Consider the following 16679-nt stretch of genomic DNA (forward strand, 5'->3'; position numbering starts at 1 on the left):
GCCTCTTCCGGTGTGTCTCTGTCCTGTGAGGGACGTGAGCTCGGGTCATGCCTTTTCCACTGTGTCTCCATCCTGTGAGGGACGTGAGCTCAGGATGTCCCTTTTCCTGCGCTCAGTGTCTAGGTCCTGGACTCTGCTCAGGTGGGCTTTTGTCCCTTGTGTTTTGGCACATCGTTCACTGCTTTGACTCCCAAAGTTCTTGGAATAATGTTGGCAAAGGGCACCGGGGTCTGGTGTCTGGGGAGCAGAAGTGACTGAATTACCTGTAGCCGTTGGCTGTGTTGATGCCGTACAGCGTGGTTTCAGTTTCAGAGAGGACTCAGTGATCGTGGAGCAATCCATCTGCTGCTTCATGAGGTCTGGGTTCCCATTTTTGCTCCCACTACTCATGTTCTAGGACAGCCCCCTTCACCCTTTTGTGTCTGGTATGTTCTGTGTAGATCAGTAAAAAGTGGGACTGGAGTCACACTGACTTCTTGCCGTCTTCTAGAAATTAGAGAAGGGGCATTTTGTATCAGCGGAGCAAATACTGTGTGTTGCAGTGAAATGTCAGTGATATTACTTGAAAGTTACTGTGGACTCCGACTTTAATAAAGCAAGAGTGAGTCGTTTCACTGATTCCACTGGTAACCATTTTTGACGTGGAGTAACCATTTTTTCAGTATTTTCTTCATATAGCGTGTGCTTATTATGAAGCATTTGTACTCTGTGTGTCTGTGTTGGAGACTTCTGCATTGCCCCTAGAATCTCAGAAGGTTAGAACAGGACGTGGCCTGGGAGGGTGCACGGTCCCCTCCTCGATGTGGATCAATGACAGGGCAGGATGCACAGTCAGTCTTCGAGCTGATTCTGCCCTCATTCAGGCTTATGCTCCACACCCAAGAATGTCACCATTTGAGACTGATCCTGAGGCTGGCTGTGCTCCCCACTTGTGCCATGACCAAGGTGTTCTTTAGGAATTATGGATGCTGGTAGGAATTGAAGAGTCTCTGCCCATAGTTCATTCATAATCTGCTTGTGGAGACAAAGTCATTTTGCATAAAAATAGTTTGTAGTGTGTATGGGATAGTCACACAACGGATGTTATAGGACATTGTGTATTTCATTGTTAAAGTTGCTGTATAAAAACACCCTTTATTTATAGAACCACTTACCCAAACTCTGACCGTGCTCCAACTTTGCCTTAAGGAAAAGAAGGGATGACATTCACACCAGCAAGCAGTGCTGGAAGAGCTCTGGGCATTAAATGCCCTCAGGAGAGTCTGGGTTGGTTGCAAGCTCTGCTGTGTGTGCCTTAGATTAGTGGCTGGTTGGAGAATTCAGACTGTGGTTAGAACTGATCAGCAGGGTCTTTCCTTCATTCATTGGTGAAGTGTTCTCTGAACAAGCTAGGTGCCGTCCTGGGTTCCAGGGAAACAAGCCCAAGAGTATATGGGTATGCCCAGGGAGTGTGGGCTCCTGGGGAGCCAGACACAGCCACGTGTCAGGCCACGAGCATTGATAATGTCACTGCTAGACCAGAAGAAGGCTTCTCAAGGGCTGAGGGCCCAGTCAGGTGAGATGTCCCAGGGAGGTGACAGCTGGGCCAAGACTGTCAGCACTGGAGTTCTTCCGGGCAAGCGGCATGCTGGGGAGATGGAGGGCAGTTTCAGATCTGTGAATAGCAGCATTGGACCTTCTCGCATCAGATTTATAACCGTGACGAGTCCCGTGCTGTGTAATTGTGGTCGTCCTTTCCAATTGCAAGTTGAATTTATTTATGTACTTTTAATTCAACTACTCCCAAGGTTCTGGGCGGTACCTTGCCCAGAATTTGGATTTCAATGTATGCAAATCTCTATCTCCCTCCTTTGTAGTAATTACAAAAAAGAAGGTGATGTTGACAAAGCCAGTGAAAGGCCGAGATGTCAGAAATATGGCCATAAATTTGGGAAGTCCGGGGAGGAATCGTAGCTCGTTGGTTGAGAGAAGTTGGGAGAGATGTTGAGGAGCGGTAAGAAGTGACCATCTGCTGAGGAGCACGTGCAGTCTGCTGTGCATTCCGCAGCGAGGAGGGAGGACTCCGCATCTCCACAGTCTGAGGAGGAGGCCCCGAGTGTTCCAGGGAGCTGAGACACCAGTGGATGTTTACACACAGTGTTTCTGTTGGAGCCTAAGAGGTGTTAAATACTGATTGTTTTGCTTAGCGTTCTGCCCTTATTTTATCCAATTTGAAAATCTGAAAGCTTCTGGATCTTGATTCCACCAGTGCTTTTCCCGTAAGGCTCTGAACTGCAGGGTTTTGAGTCCTATCCTAAGGCAGTTACAGGAACCTCGCTGCATTGGCAACATGCTTTGTCTAGCTATGTTTAGATATTATTTCCTAACACAGAGATGTAAGCAATGAAAAATAATTTCCAGGCAACTGTAATTGGATTTTGGTTTAACTTGTATTAAGAGGTGCATTTATTTCTGGTTTCTCTGTTTTTAGGTTTAATACCTGGAGGGAGGATAAAATTAGTGCATAGTGCTGTGATTCAGCTGAGTGACAGGTAAGAGTGCGCCACTTTGAGCTACAACAGTTCCCCTTTTCTGATAAAGACCTGTTTCCCACAGAAGGAAGTCACATTAGGTCACTGAGTCTACAGTCAGTGCATCGTCAGGCTTATGTTGAAGAAATCCAGCTTCTCACGTTGTGTGTTTGCTAAATAGTGTATTTGCTGACTAGTTTGTTATTGATGAGTCTGTGTGATAAATACAATCGCCAGGTAGAGAGCTAACATTTTTTCTTCAATTAAGGTATTTCCTATCATATAAATTGGTACTATTTGGCTATTTTTCATCCAATTTTAGTACAACCCTGAAGTTAAACTTTTATAGATAAATTTCAGGAACCAGAGTTTTTTTTATTGCAGTAACTGGTTTATAACATTATGTAAATTTCAGGTGTACGTCGTTATATATTTTGATTTGTGTCTAGATTCCACCATGTTCACACCCAGAGACTGTCTACAATCCATCACCACACACGCGCCTGATCGCCCCTGTCGCCCTCCTCCCTCCCTCCTCCCCCTCTGGTAGCCACCAATCCAATCTCTGTTGCTGTGCTTGTTTGTCATTTTTATCTTCTACTTATGAGTGAGATCATACAGTATTTGACTTTCTCCTTCTGACTTATTTCACTCAGCAGAATACCCTCAAGGTCCATCCATATTGTCACAGATGGCTGGATTTCATCATTTCTTATGGCTGAGTAGTATTCCATTGTGTCTATAATACCACATTTTTTTAGTCCATTAGTCCCTTGATGGCACCTAGGCTGCTTTCAAGTCTCAGCTATTGTGAATAATGCTGTGATGAACATAGGGGTGAGGAATCAGAAATACTAATATGAAAGTTTTATTCAGAAATTTTGATTTCTGCTTTTACTCATATAACTTAATATGACATAAAAATTCTTATTAAATGTACAAATATTGTTTGTGGTACTTATATGTTCCATGTTAATTTATTTCCCAAAGATGTCTTTTCTTGTCATTTACTACAGTTGGGCTAACTGTCAGCATGAGATTTACTCTTGACAAAATTTTCATGTTAGCTTGATTCCTCATCATCAGACAGAATACTTCTGGGTTGTATTAATGAATTCATACATGCTTCAAGATTGCAAATCACCTTCAGTTTATTTAAATATAATTATGATGAGGAATCAGTTATGTTTAAAAACGTCATCTAATGCATTGCAGAGCCAACCACAGGTGATTCCTAGGCTGGCCACAGACCCCCTGGTCCTTCATGCACATGGGCGATTCCTGGGCTAGTGGAGACCCGTGCAGCTGATGGCGAGTTTCCCCCAGGTTCCCAGCACTGTCCCCTCTAGACTTGTATGCAATAAACAGCCGTTTGGACTTCATTCAGCTCTGCTGAGTGTGTCCTGTGTACCAGGCTCTGTGGCATGGCCTCTCACCTCTCAGGATCCCTGCATGTCAGAGGAGTGGAGTTTAGTGGGAGGAAGTTTTTTTAAAAGATTTTATTTTTCCTTCTTCTCCCCAAAGCCCCCCTGGTACATAGTTCTATATAATTTTAGTTGTGGGTCCTTCTAGTTGTGGCATGTGGGATGCCGCCTCAGCGTGGCTTGATGAGCGGTGCCATGTCCGCGCCCAGGATCTGAACTGGTGAAACCCTGGGCTGCGAAAGCGGAGCGTGTGAACTTAACCACTCAGCCACAGGGCTGGCCCCAAGTGGGAGGAAGTTTTGATCCCTTGGGATCAGTGCCTGGGAAAGGGGGAGAGGCAGCAGACCTGGGCTGCAAGGAGGACTTGAACTGTGAGCTGTGATGTGGCCCCAGGACAGCTGCCCAGCCTTGGGAGCTCTGAGCTGGAACAGATTTCCATAGGTGACATTGCCAGGCCCTCATGCTCTCTTCTCCCATCAGTTATTGAGCATGGGCATCCCTGGAGAGCATGTGACTTGGGTGGAGCATCCCTGGCAGCTGGGGAACAAGCCCTCCTCTGTGGGGGGACCTGGCGGCATGTCCTTATTCACAGTGGTTATGACACGCATGTGAAGTGCTCTGTTGGGGCATGCACATGGCACTTGGGAGGTCAGAGCAGGGGACACACTGAAGGATGGAGTGAAATGGCGACTGCTTGGAGAGGTGACAGCTAAGATGGGAGCTAGACAAGGAGCGTGCTCTAGTCAGATGGAGCAGCACATGGGGGCCTAGAAGAATGAAGATGCATTTAGGAAACTGCCAGTAGGTTTGCTGTGGCGAGAGATCACAGCGAGTCGGCGGCCAGACCCCAAGACTGTTGGCTGTGCTGGATGGTTTAGACGATTCTCTTGAGGGTGATAGGGAGCCATTACAGGATTTTAAGGTAGGGAGTGGCTTGTCTTATTTATGATTTAGAAAGATCAACTTGGCTGCACTGTAAGGTTGGAACAGACGAGGGGAGGCTGGAGTCAGGGAGACCGGTTGGGAGGCTGTTGCAGGGATCAATCTGGAAGATGAGGGTCTGAGCCAAGTTGACTAGTGTGGATATGGAGGGTAGGTTTCAGTTAGAGGATGGAATTGGAAGAAGCTGGTGACTGACTGGCTCTAGGAACAATGGGAGGGAGGAGCCTGCCCCTATTACTGGGTACTGTGCACAAAATGAGAAATAGGAGGGAAGGAGAGGGTTATGGGGAGTGGGAGGGGCCAGATCTGGTCAGCCTAGGGTGGGCCAAGCTTGTGGTGCTCGTAGAGATGACCAGGAAGCTGTTGGCTCCACAGCAGGGATCTCAGCTGGAGGAACAGATTTGGGAGCCCTCAGCTGATAAGTGACATCTGCAGTCCTGAATGTGAGTGTGAGAAGAGAGTGGCCAGGTTCCTGACTTCTGACTAGGGCAACGTGGCAGAAGGAGCAGCCGTGGGCCCTTTCCTGCTACAAATAGATACACTGTGTAAGGTAAAAAACCAGCAATAAACTAAATAGAGTTTTTAAAATGAAGGAGAGGAAAATACCACAACAGGGATGGAACTTGAAGTCAGTGTGCAAGCTTCTGCATGGTGTGGAGGTTGGGCTATTGGGCCCGGCTGTCATGGACCTCCACGGCTGTGCCGGGCTCAAGCTGTGCAGGACCAGTGATACAATGGGCTTATCTGAGGTGGGGACCTGGAACTGAGACCCTGCAAAGGACTCTGGAACTCACTGCCCCTTCAGTGAGAGAGAAACTCAGAAAGCTCCACCCCAGCCCATGGAAGACAGGGGAGTGTGGAAGACTAGAAATCCCCAGCTCTGTGTATGGTCTGGGATCTGCAAGCTGAGAAGTTAGCATCAGGGTCCCAGACCAGTGGCCCCACAGCAGCTGCCGTGAAGGCACAAGGACAACTACCTGTGGGTAGAATACTTCCACGTGCTGGACTCACAGCGTTCACCCAGGAAGAAATGCTTTACGGGAAAATTACAAAACTACAAGCATGAGGAGACATCCCCCATGTGCAATGAATAGGATTAGCACACCAACAAGTCGAGATAATTGTACAGTCTAAAAGACATTTCTATGGGCCAGCCCCGTGGCTGAGTGGTTAAGTTTGTGACCTCCACTTTGGTGGCCTGGGGTTCGCTGGTTTGGATCCTGGATGCGGACCTAGCACTGCTCATCAAGCCATGATGTGGCAGCATCCCACATAGAAAAGCTAGAATGACCTACAACTAGGATATACAATTATGTATTGGGGCCTTAGGGAGAAAAAATAAAATAAAACAAATAAAAAGACATTTTTAGAAATGAAACTCTTATTTCTGAAATTTAAAAGTTAGCAAATGGTTAAGTAGCAGATTAGATATAACTATAGAAAAAATTAGTGAATGGGAGGATAGAACTGAAGAAATTATCAAGAGCCCAGTAACAAAGAACAACAGATGGGACACAGAGTGGCCTATCACATATCTAATGACACATGATAAGTGGTAAGTGTGTTAAGGATTATCATTATCCTTACAGTTTCAAAGCTATCTATCTCTTCATCTTTTTGATTTTTTTCTTTGCAGCCTTTCCCATAAAGGTTATGAATTTTGGGGGACCACACAAACACTGAATATTAAATTTCTGCCTTCAGATCCTAATCACTTTATTGTTGGCACAGACATAGTGAGTAATATTTTAAATTTCATTCTGTAACTCTTCTTTCTTGGAGTTGCTTGATAAATATCTTCATTAAAGATTAACTTACTGTTTGCTTTTACTATAATGTTGTTTAGATTGTTTCAGGAATAATAGCTTTATCCAACTTGTACCTAATGCTTTTCTTGGTCACCATTGTCATCTTCTTACCAGGGTCTCATCAGCCATGGTACCAGACAAGACTTGAGAGTATCTCCCAAGTTGTTCAAACCCCAGCAACATGGTATGAGACCAGTAAAGGTGAACGTGATTGACTTTTCACCGTTTGGAGAGCCAATGTTCCTGGTAAGAATGTCTGTTCTATTCAGGCAGCACCTTGCAGGGTCTCTGGGGTCTTTCAGAGGTGTCACTTGCTGGTGCACTTTGGCACCACTTGTTGCTGCACGGTTTCTGAAGGTCCTTTTGTGCAGTCAGTGCAGATCATCCCACTGGCTATTGAAAGGATCTTCTTGAAGCTGTTTCTTTCGACATAATTTCAGGCTCACTGACAAGTTACAAGAAGAGCACAAAAGGTTCCTGCTTGCTCTCTCACGGGTCCCCACACGTCACATGTTTACCTGTGGCTCCATGCTCTCCCCGCTGCGTGGAGATTTACCTTCTTTAACCGTCTGGGAGCAAGTTGCCGACCTGATACTCCATCCCTAAACAGTTGAATGTCGGTTTCCTACAATAGGATCATTCTTCTGTAACCACAGTCAGTAGTAATGGTCAGGAAGTTAATGCTGATACTGTCCTGTTACCTCATCTGTGGATCTGATTGAAATGTCATGATTATCCCAGTCATGTCCTTTATTAGCAAAATAGCATCCCAGGTCAGGTGTCTGATTCAGTTATTGTGTCTCTTCAGGCTCTTTTGATCTGGGACAGTTTCCCCATCTCTTATGACCTTGGCACCTTTGAGGGGCATGGCATGCTGCTCAGTTTGAGTTTGTGTGAGATTTCCCCACTGTTAGCCTCAGGCTTTACACTCTGACCTGTGTCAGCTGCTTCCTCCACTGTCACCATGTCTCCCTTTCTGGTTAACGAGGATCTTGTGGGGAGATAAGTGGATGCTGGCAGTATCCTGCTGCCCCCCGATTCTCTCCTGCTGGGCCTGATGTCCGTTGTGATTCTGGCCTGCATCTGTCAGATGGCGGTTTTCCAATCCCGTTGCTAACTCTCCGTTTACTGGTTGGCTGTCCACTGGAGGGAAAACTGCTTTCTCTGCTGTGTGGCATGTATGTACATGGTTCTTCCATAAATGGGCACACATGGCTTTTTACTCCATCCTCTCACTGCCTTTGTATACTGCTGCTTAGCTTATCCCAGGGGCGTCCCTCGAGGGGTTCCGGTGTACTTCTGACATCATTCTTTGAGCCCTTCTTTGCTTTCCGGTACAGTAAGTTCGGAATCAGCCATTTCTCCAAGGAGTCTTGGCTCCTGTTAGGAGAAAAATATCTAGAAACCAAGATCTGGACAGTAAGAAGTGCTCACTATGCAGGACACAACGTCGATACCCACTTTGATCTCTGTCTGCGTATCGTAAACGAGGCACTCACACCCACATCTCTAGTTCCAGGCTCACTCAGGGTTTCCTGTGCTCACCCCAACAGTGGGGAACCTGGCTCCCGTTTTCCACAATGTGTGTATTTCCTCACTCCTAGAACACCGGAATGTCTCATGATTGCTTACTCATGCTTCTGCTTTTTTTGAGTGTGGGACAGTAAAACATTAAGTAAAAAGGAATTAAGCTTCTCTTTCTAAGCTAAAAATTTTACTAAACCAGCGAAGTTTTGTTTTATGGAAATTTGAATGTCAGGGGAATATATAGCCACATTATTGATGCAAATGTATCTGATTTTTTTAAAAATGTGGCTTATTTATTTCCATGGAGCCAGTCTTTTTTTTTTTTTTGTGAGGAAGATTAGCCCTGAGCTAACTACTGCCAATCCTCTTTTTGCTGAGGAAGACTGGCCCTGAGCTAATATCCATGCCCATCTTCCTCTACTTTATATGTGGGACACCTGCCACAGCATGGCTTGCCAAGCGGTGCCGTGTCTGCACCCGGGATCCGAACCGGCGAACCCCAGGCCACTGAGAAGCGGAACGTGTGAACTTAACCGATGCGCCACCGGTCCAGTCCCTGGAGCCAATCTTAATGGCCTCTGCTTGAACCAGTGATATTCAACTTTGTTAAAAATAAATACCTATTTATATATTCACTGAATTCATTGATTATTAGTCATTTTGGGGAGGGGAAGAGGGTACAACGTGTGTCAGAATCTCCGAGGTGAGAGCTCACCTGTGAGGACAGATGTAATGTTATAATTTTATGTCCAGAAAACAAAAAATAAACCAAATGTTTTTGCTGTACAAATTGAAGAAAGCTAATGCTCTGAAAAATTTTCCTGGCTGCTGAGATTGAGTAAAAAATAAAAAGAATCGTGGGGCTGGCCCCGTGGCCGAGTGGTTAAGTTCGTGCGCTCCGCTGCAGGCGGCCCAGTGTTTCGTCGGTTCGAATCCTGGGCGCGGACATGGCACTGCTCGTCAGACCACGCTGAGGCAGCGTCCCACATGCCACAACTAGAGGAACCCACAACGAAGAATACACAACTATGTACCGGGGGGCTTTGGGGACAAAAAGGAAAAAATAAAATCTTTAAAAAAAAAAATAAATAAATAAAAAGAATCGTGATCAACAGTTTCCCTTCCCTCCAGGCCGGCTGTTCTGACGGGAGCATCAGGTTATACCAGCTGACGTCCGAGTACCCGCTCATGCAGTGGAACAACAGCACCGGTGGCCGGGCGGTCACCAGCCTGCAGTGGTCCTTGACAAGGCCTGCTGTGTTTCTGGTCCAGGATGACGCGTCCTGTGTTTATGTTTGGGACCTCCTTAAAAGTGATTTGGGTCCCGTAGCCAAACAACCCATCTCTCCAGACAGGTAAGTCTGATGAATCCATGATGAGCTGTCACAGGCAATTTTTTGCAGAAGCATCCTTGATGGTCTTTCTTACTTAATTTATGCAGAAGGTTGCTACACTTTAAAATGTAGTTATTTACATTTAAATTTAAATATTACTTATATATTTGTATATTTATATGTTTTAGTAATATTTTAAAAACCACTTTAAAATGTGTTTATTTCATATTTAGTCCAGAATAGTCTGTGCATTAAAGGGTTCATACTGAACTGTTTCCTCATCATTATCATTCTACAAATAAAAGAACTTTTGTAAGCTCCATAGTTATGTTCGTTTACCAGTCTTAAAAATTCAGAGTATGTCTGAGGGATAAATAAAGTATTCTTTCTAGTTTCTAAGAAAGGATACTACATGTGAATTAATAATCCATGTAATTCCACCTTGAGGTCATTCCTCTGCCCCAAGGTGATATCACAGTCAGACGAGTCCTGTGTGGCCTCTATATTGTTTAATGTGAAACCCGTTCATGTGAATGTAAGACGTGAGGATTGTCATTGGTACACTTTAAATAATTCCTTATTTAATTGGAAGTTGAGATATTTATAAAAGCTTTCATTGTGAAAGGTCTCTCTTGACCCCACTTGGTCTATTCATCTATCTCTTTTCTTGAGATTTTATTTCTTGTCAGTAAATTCTTCTACTGTGAAGACTTGTAATAATCTGGGGAGGGTGGGGGACTGCCCAGCTGTATCCCACATCCCTTTTGTAAAGGAAAGAGGAGGATAAAAATGATCAAAAACAGAAAGTAGTTTGACAGATTGTTGAGGAGATACTGTTAGGATCTGAAAAAAATTGAAAATTGCATTATGTAGTTCAAGTACTAGGTATGCTTACGTTATTCTAATGATTAAAAAGACACATCAATATATAGACTGATTCACTTATAAACACAGTGCACATACAATTCATTCCCACAGATTCGTCAGCTATTTAATAAAACATATTTCTGTATTTACTTTTATTGAGGTATAATTGACATATATTACATTAGTTCCAGGTGTGCAACATCATGATTCGATATTTGTATTGGGAAATGGTCACCACAGTAAGTCTAGCTAACATCGTCACCATGTGAAGCTACAGAATTGTTTTTTCTTGTGGTAAGAACTTTCAAGATCTGCTGTCTCAGCAACTTTCAAGTACGCAGTGCAATGTTATTAACTATAGCCACCACACTGTGCATCACACCCTCAGGACTTGCTTATTTTATCACTAGAAGTTTGTACTTTTTGACCCCCTTCACCCGTTTTGCCCATCCCCAGCCCCTGCCTCTGGCAGCCACCAATCTACTTTCTCTATGAGTCTTTTTTCCCCCTAGATTCCACATGTGAGTGAGATTATACAGTATTTGTCTTTTTCTGTCTGACTTACTTCACCATCATAATGCTCTCAAGATCCATCCATGTTGCTGTAAATGGCAGGATCCTTATTTTTTAAGGCTGAGTAATATTCCATTGTGTATATAGATACACACACACACACACACACATATACATATATATATACACACACACATGACATCTTCTTTATCCATTCCTCCATTGATGGACACTTAGGTTGTTTCCATATCTTGACTGTCGTAAATAATGCTGCTGTGAACATGGGGGTGCGGGTATCTTTCAAATGAGTGTTTTCATTTTCTTCAGATAAATACCCAGAAGTAGAATTGCTGCGTCATATGGTAGTTCTGTTTTTAGTTTATTGAGGAACCTCCATACTGTTTTCCATAGTGGCTGCACCAGTTTGCATTCCCACCACCAGGGCACAAGGGTTGCCTTTTCTCCACATCCTCGCCAACGCTTGTCGTCTCTTGTCTTTTTGATAATAGCCATCCTAACAGGTGTGAGGTGGTATCTCATTTGTGGTTTTGGATTGTATTTCCCTGATGATTAGTGATGTTGAGCACCTTTTCATGTACCTGTTGGCCATATGTGTGTCATCTTTGGAAAAAAGTCTGTTCAGGCCTCTGCACATTTTTTCATCAGATTTTTTTGCTATTGAGTTGTGTGCATTCTTTGTACAGTCATGTGTTGCTTAGTGATGGAGAGAGGTTCTGAGACATGCGTCGTTAGGCAGTTTTGTTGTTGTGCAAACATCGTAGAGTGCATTTACACAAACCTCGATGGTATAGCCCACCACACACACAGGCTGTATGGTGCTAATCTTATGAGACCGCCATTGTGTATGTGGTCCGTTGTTATGTGTCACCTGACTATATTCTGGATATTAACCCCTTATCAGATATATGATTTGCAAATATTTTCTCCCATTCCGTAGGTTGCCTTTTTGTTTTGTTGATGGTTCCCTTTGCTGTGCAGCTTCTTAGTTTGGTGTAGTCCCACTTGTTTATTTTTGCTTTTCGTGCCTTTGCTTTTGGTGTCAGATCCAAAAAACCATCTCCAAGACCAATGTCAAAGAGCTTACCACCTATATTTTTGTCTAGCAGTTTTATGGTTTCAGGTCTTATGTTCAAGTCTTTAAGCCATTTTGAGTTAATTTTTGTGAATGGTGTAAGACAGGGATCCAGTTTCCTTCTTTCGCATGTGGCTGTCCAGTTGTCCCAGCAGCTTTTATTGAGAGACTGTCCTATCCCTGTCGTATGTTCTTGGCTCCTTTGTCGTAAACTAATTGACCAGGTATGAACACAGGTATGTACTGAGCACCCACCAAACGCTTGGCACCACTACAGGCAGCAGGGGTGCAATAGTGAACTAGTAAGTGGGCTCACATCCTCTCGGTGGGAGATGAGTCATAAACAAAATAAGTCAAGTCCCACAATGTGTGATGGGAGGAGTGAAACCGGGGGGTGGGGTGTGTGCGGGGTCACAGATGTGGGCAGGACGTGCTGGGATTTTAAACAGGGAGGAGAAGGAAGGTCTTACTGAGAAGGGGAGGTTTGGGCACAGACTTAGGAGTTTGGGGTCTTGGGGTGGACTGTGCCAGTGGGGGCCAGGTGGGGTGGCTGAGAGGAGTGGAGAGCTGCAGCAGCCCCTGGCGGTGGTGGTGGGTCAGTGTGTCCGGATCTCAGGAGAGGGCAGCTGGGCTGAAGCTGCACAGAGCATGGCAGCTGCTCAGGGAGAGGGAGCAGAGGAAAGGCTTCTGAAATGATCTAGAACATCTTCTCCCTAGACACCTCCTGTCTCAGTGGTTAGCAGCAGTGTTTAAGTTAAAGAAGTAATATTCACAGAAAGTGCTCCATTGTTTTTCTTCAGCTATAAAGAAAAACAGAACAACAAGAAACTAACAGAGTTTGAACGGCAACAGTTGTGGATAGAAGGAAGAATTTTCCAGTTTCAGAGTTAAGTTAAAATCCATGATGACAACTGCCCTGCGTGCTCCGGGTCAGCAGCAGGTCCAGCCGCGCACTCCGCGTCTGCGGCAGGTGCGGCCGCACGCGCCCCGGGTCAGCAGTGGGTCCTGCCACGTGCTCCGGGTCAGCAGCAGGCCCTGCTGCGCGTGCTTAGGGAGCAGGCGCAGTTTGGGTGGACAGAGAGGGAGTGGCAGCTGGATGTTGGACCCGACTTCAGGTTTTTTTTTCTGCTCTCTATGCTTGGATTCTGTCCAGCTCACAAATCCAAAGGACATTAAAAAATTGGCCATAGTACTGACTGGTGTTTCTACCTCTACTTTAATGGTATTTTTAGAAATTTAGACACAGTTTAGTTGTGAACTATGTTCTCTTCATCCCTTGCACACCAAGCTCAGTGTCACAGTCCCAATGTGGGGAAACATTTCTTGTTTATCATCTGTCACTCATGTTTCCAAGTTTGTGGCAATTCAGCTTTACCTTGTTTTACATTAGTAATTGAACAGCAGTATTAAAGTATCGAGTAGTTAGTGAAAATTCTGATGACTTGTAAGTTTTCATGGTTGGCTCCTTGTGTGGTCTCATGAGGGCTTAATTCTCACCTGCCCCCTTGCCTGAATGATGCTGTGGGTTCTCCAGAGCAAGGGCCTGCAGCCGAGTGTAGACTATCCTGCCTCAGAGGGCTGGGTCAGGGCTCTGCCTGGGCGTGTGCAGGTGTGGAAGCGCAGTGCTGGCAGGTCCCCGTGAGGGTGTGCTTGCTCCCGTCACAGGGGTCTGGGAGTTGATGGGGCATTTGGGTTGTGGGGACGGGTTTACGGAATATCAATGGGCAGTTAGCCCTCATGGGGCCACGGTGGAGACTCTGGCACTCGCGAGGGGCTCACTGCTCTGTTCTGCTTCATTCGTGGGTCCCAGCAAGTCTTGTCTGCTGTGCAGCACTGGTGCTGAGCCCTGGTCACTGTAGAGGACGAGAGGGCCGCACTGAGGTTCGTGTGGGCTAAGCATGGTTTCTGCCTTCTTGGTGATTAAAGCTGTGATAAATGTGTGATAGATGTGTTCCCAAGATGCTGAGGGGTCTCTGACCGAATTAGGCACAGTCAGGGGGTTGGGAAAGCCTCTGGGGTGATGGGGCCAAGTTGAGTCTTACAGGAGAAGGAAATGAACCAGACAAAGACGGGTGGAGACTGTCCTGAGAGGCCAGAACTGCAGGTGCTGTTGTGGGCACTGGGTCGGGGTGGCCTTGGGCAGCCAGGAGGGCTTGATGGACTGGGATATGTGGTGTTGAGTCTCTCTCAGCTATGGGGGTGGGGGAGGATGAGATCAGAGATGGGACCTGGTCAGAGAAATGGGGTGGTGAAGGGACACAGGGAGCAAGATCGGGCTGTCAGGGTGGCCCCAGGATTCTCAGTGTTCACTTAAGGGGCGGACAGCATTGCCGTTCACCAGCTGGATGGAGAGCTCAGGGCAGTAGTGTAGGCTGGAGACATAGGTTTGTAAGTTTTGACATTTAATCAAAGACCCAGATGTGGATGAGATCACCTCGGAAGGAGTGGGGAGGGCCGAGGATGAGGCACCGAGGACCCGATGCAGGGACTTCCACACTGAGGACCCCCACACTGAGGACCTTACACTGGAGACCCACACATGAGGACTCCCACACAGGGGCCTCTACACCAGGGACCCCCCATACTGCAGACCCCTACACCAAGTACTCCATTCTGGGGGCCCTCACACGGGGACTCCCGAGCTCTAGTTTCAGGGGATGTGGGAAGGGTTTGTGGACTGCTGAGCTCTCAGCCTGAGAACCCAGGAGGGAGGGTGTTTCTTCCAGAACTGAGGAGGGAGGAGGCGCAAGTTATCCTGCTGACATCGAGGGAGGGGTTTCCAGCACATCATTCTCAGCGACCTTCACAAGCAGTCAGTCCAGCGACCTCCTAAATGCGGAAGTACATTTTCAGAACAGTTGCTTTAGATTTTTATACATTTATTTCTGGTCTAACGTTTCATTTTGACTGTTACTGAAATTTTTAGAGTTTTTATTCCTTTTTACTCTTCCGTTGAACTTGGGAGACTCAGAATCACACAGTGTGTGCTTCTCCCTTTCAGGCTAGTGGCAATGACTGTCATGGGTGAACCGGAGAAGACCAGCGGCAGCTTCCTGGCCCTGGTACTGGCCAGAGCCTCGGGCGGCGTGGACATCCAGTTCCTGAAGCAGGAGTGGGCGACCCCAGTGGGCAACGAGCAGAGGAAGCTGCATCTACTTTTGCAGGAAGCCATGTAGAAATGGGAGAGTGCAAGATGGCTGGTGTTGCCGAGAGGACCAGGCTGAGTAGCGACCAGATGGAAGGCACGGCTGCTCAGGAGTGCTTTGACGTCCGTGCGCGTGTGCTGATGCAGGTGGAATACAGATACTCTGCACAGGATTCATCGTACAAGGACGCCACTTCACTATTCCCAGGAAGTCAGTCTCTACTTCTGAATGGAAGCAAACATTTTAGTGTGTATTCAGCTGGACTTTGAAGGAAAGAGAGTCGTGTTCAGTATGCTCTTTTTTGAGAATATTTCTACTTGTTTTTATGTGGCTCTAAAATATTGTTACATTTATTACTATATTTTAAACAATCCACCATGAAAATGTATTTTTAAAATACATAAAATAAACATAAAATACATAAAATAAACAGTTTTCTTAGTCATGCATAAAGTGACAGACACACAGGTCTTAAATTGAAAGGAGTTCCCCACTGAAATGACCTCTGCCAACCATGCCGTGGTTTCTTAAAGCTTTCTTGGGCTTCTTCTGACATTGTGTGAATGTCTATTCAGACACGTGTTGCATTGTGCTTTAGTATTACAAATTGTCTTTGTAGAAAAATAATACAAGTAAATAAATTCTCTTGAATTTTGTGCTCAGTTATAATAGGAATATAAGGGTAGGAGCATTCTGGGGTGAGATCCGAGAAAGCCCAGGAGGCCTTGCCAACACCCAGTGTTACTGGCTCAGTGTGGGGCGAGTGGTCAGTAAGGGTCTGGAGCGAGGTTCAGTCTTCTCTCTGGGCCATATATAACTTCCACGTAGCCAGCAACTGAAGGTTTCACCCCAGAACAGGATCGTCTTTTACCTGGAAGAGGTCTGGAGGCCAGCCGCCGTGATGTCACCATCATGTCACCTGATGCCCTGGGATGCAGCGTGTATACCTTACGTATCCCCACATCTCTCCCTTTCTTCCTGCGTCCCCGCATCCCCCTGCCCCAGCGTGGCCCCGTGGTCCCAGGAAGCACACCGCCCTGGGCAGCCAGGCCCTTGTTAATGCTATCGGCAGAGATGTTTCTCTTTCATGGGTCAGATTGCCCTTCCTGGAACTTCCCAGTTCTGCCAGGGGCTACTTGGTACAGCAGGTCTCACGGCTCCAAGCACTGACCACTCACGAGGCCGCTCCAGACTGCACGCCCTGACTTCTCCCATCCATCTCCATGCAGGTACCTTGGCAGCAGCCAGCTGTTTTCTTATTCATGATGGTTTAAAACTGTCCAAACCCTTCCTGCTTGTTGTAAAGACACTGGAACAATAGTGTAGAAGGTGCAATGGCGTTCCCCTCCTCTCCAGAGGCTTGGCGCTCTGCTTTTGCCCGGAACCTTTCTGGGCATGTACCAATGCGCACAAACACACATGCACGCACACAGAGAGACATGAACACATGCAGCGTGCACACAGGCACACACACACGTGCACACACAGGGCTCACTAGCATGCACATACATGCTC

At 46.2% G+C, this 16679-nt stretch overlaps 1 protein-coding gene across 5 annotated transcripts in view; it reads left to right on the forward strand.

Annotated features, from left to right (window-relative positions):
- DYNC2I1 (dynein 2 intermediate chain 1) overlaps positions 1-15623 on the forward strand; it is a 72733-nt gene extending 57110 nt beyond the window's left edge. For 2 of the 5 annotated variants that reach the window (XM_046669773.1, XM_046669774.1), the window contains 5 exons: positions 2471-2531; positions 6513-6612; positions 6799-6930; positions 9343-9566; positions 15020-15623. In XM_046669773.1, coding sequence (XP_046525729.1) covers positions 2471-2531; positions 6513-6612; positions 6799-6930; positions 9343-9566; positions 15020-15194 — 692 coding nt within the window. In that variant the 3' untranslated portion in view covers positions 15195-15623. The remainder of the gene's footprint in view (positions 1-2470; positions 2532-6512; positions 6613-6798; positions 6931-9342; positions 9567-15019) is intronic. The other 3 variants (XM_046669776.1, XM_046669777.1, XM_046669775.1) reach the window with 2 other exon arrangements.
- Positions 15624-16679: the final 1056 nt, after the last annotated feature.

The sequence above is a fragment of the Equus quagga genome, chromosome 8 (genome assembly GCF_021613505.1).
Source record: "Equus quagga isolate Etosha38 chromosome 8, UCLA_HA_Equagga_1.0, whole genome shotgun sequence".
In the NCBI taxonomy this organism is placed as follows: Eukaryota; Metazoa; Chordata; class Mammalia; order Perissodactyla; family Equidae; genus Equus; species Equus quagga.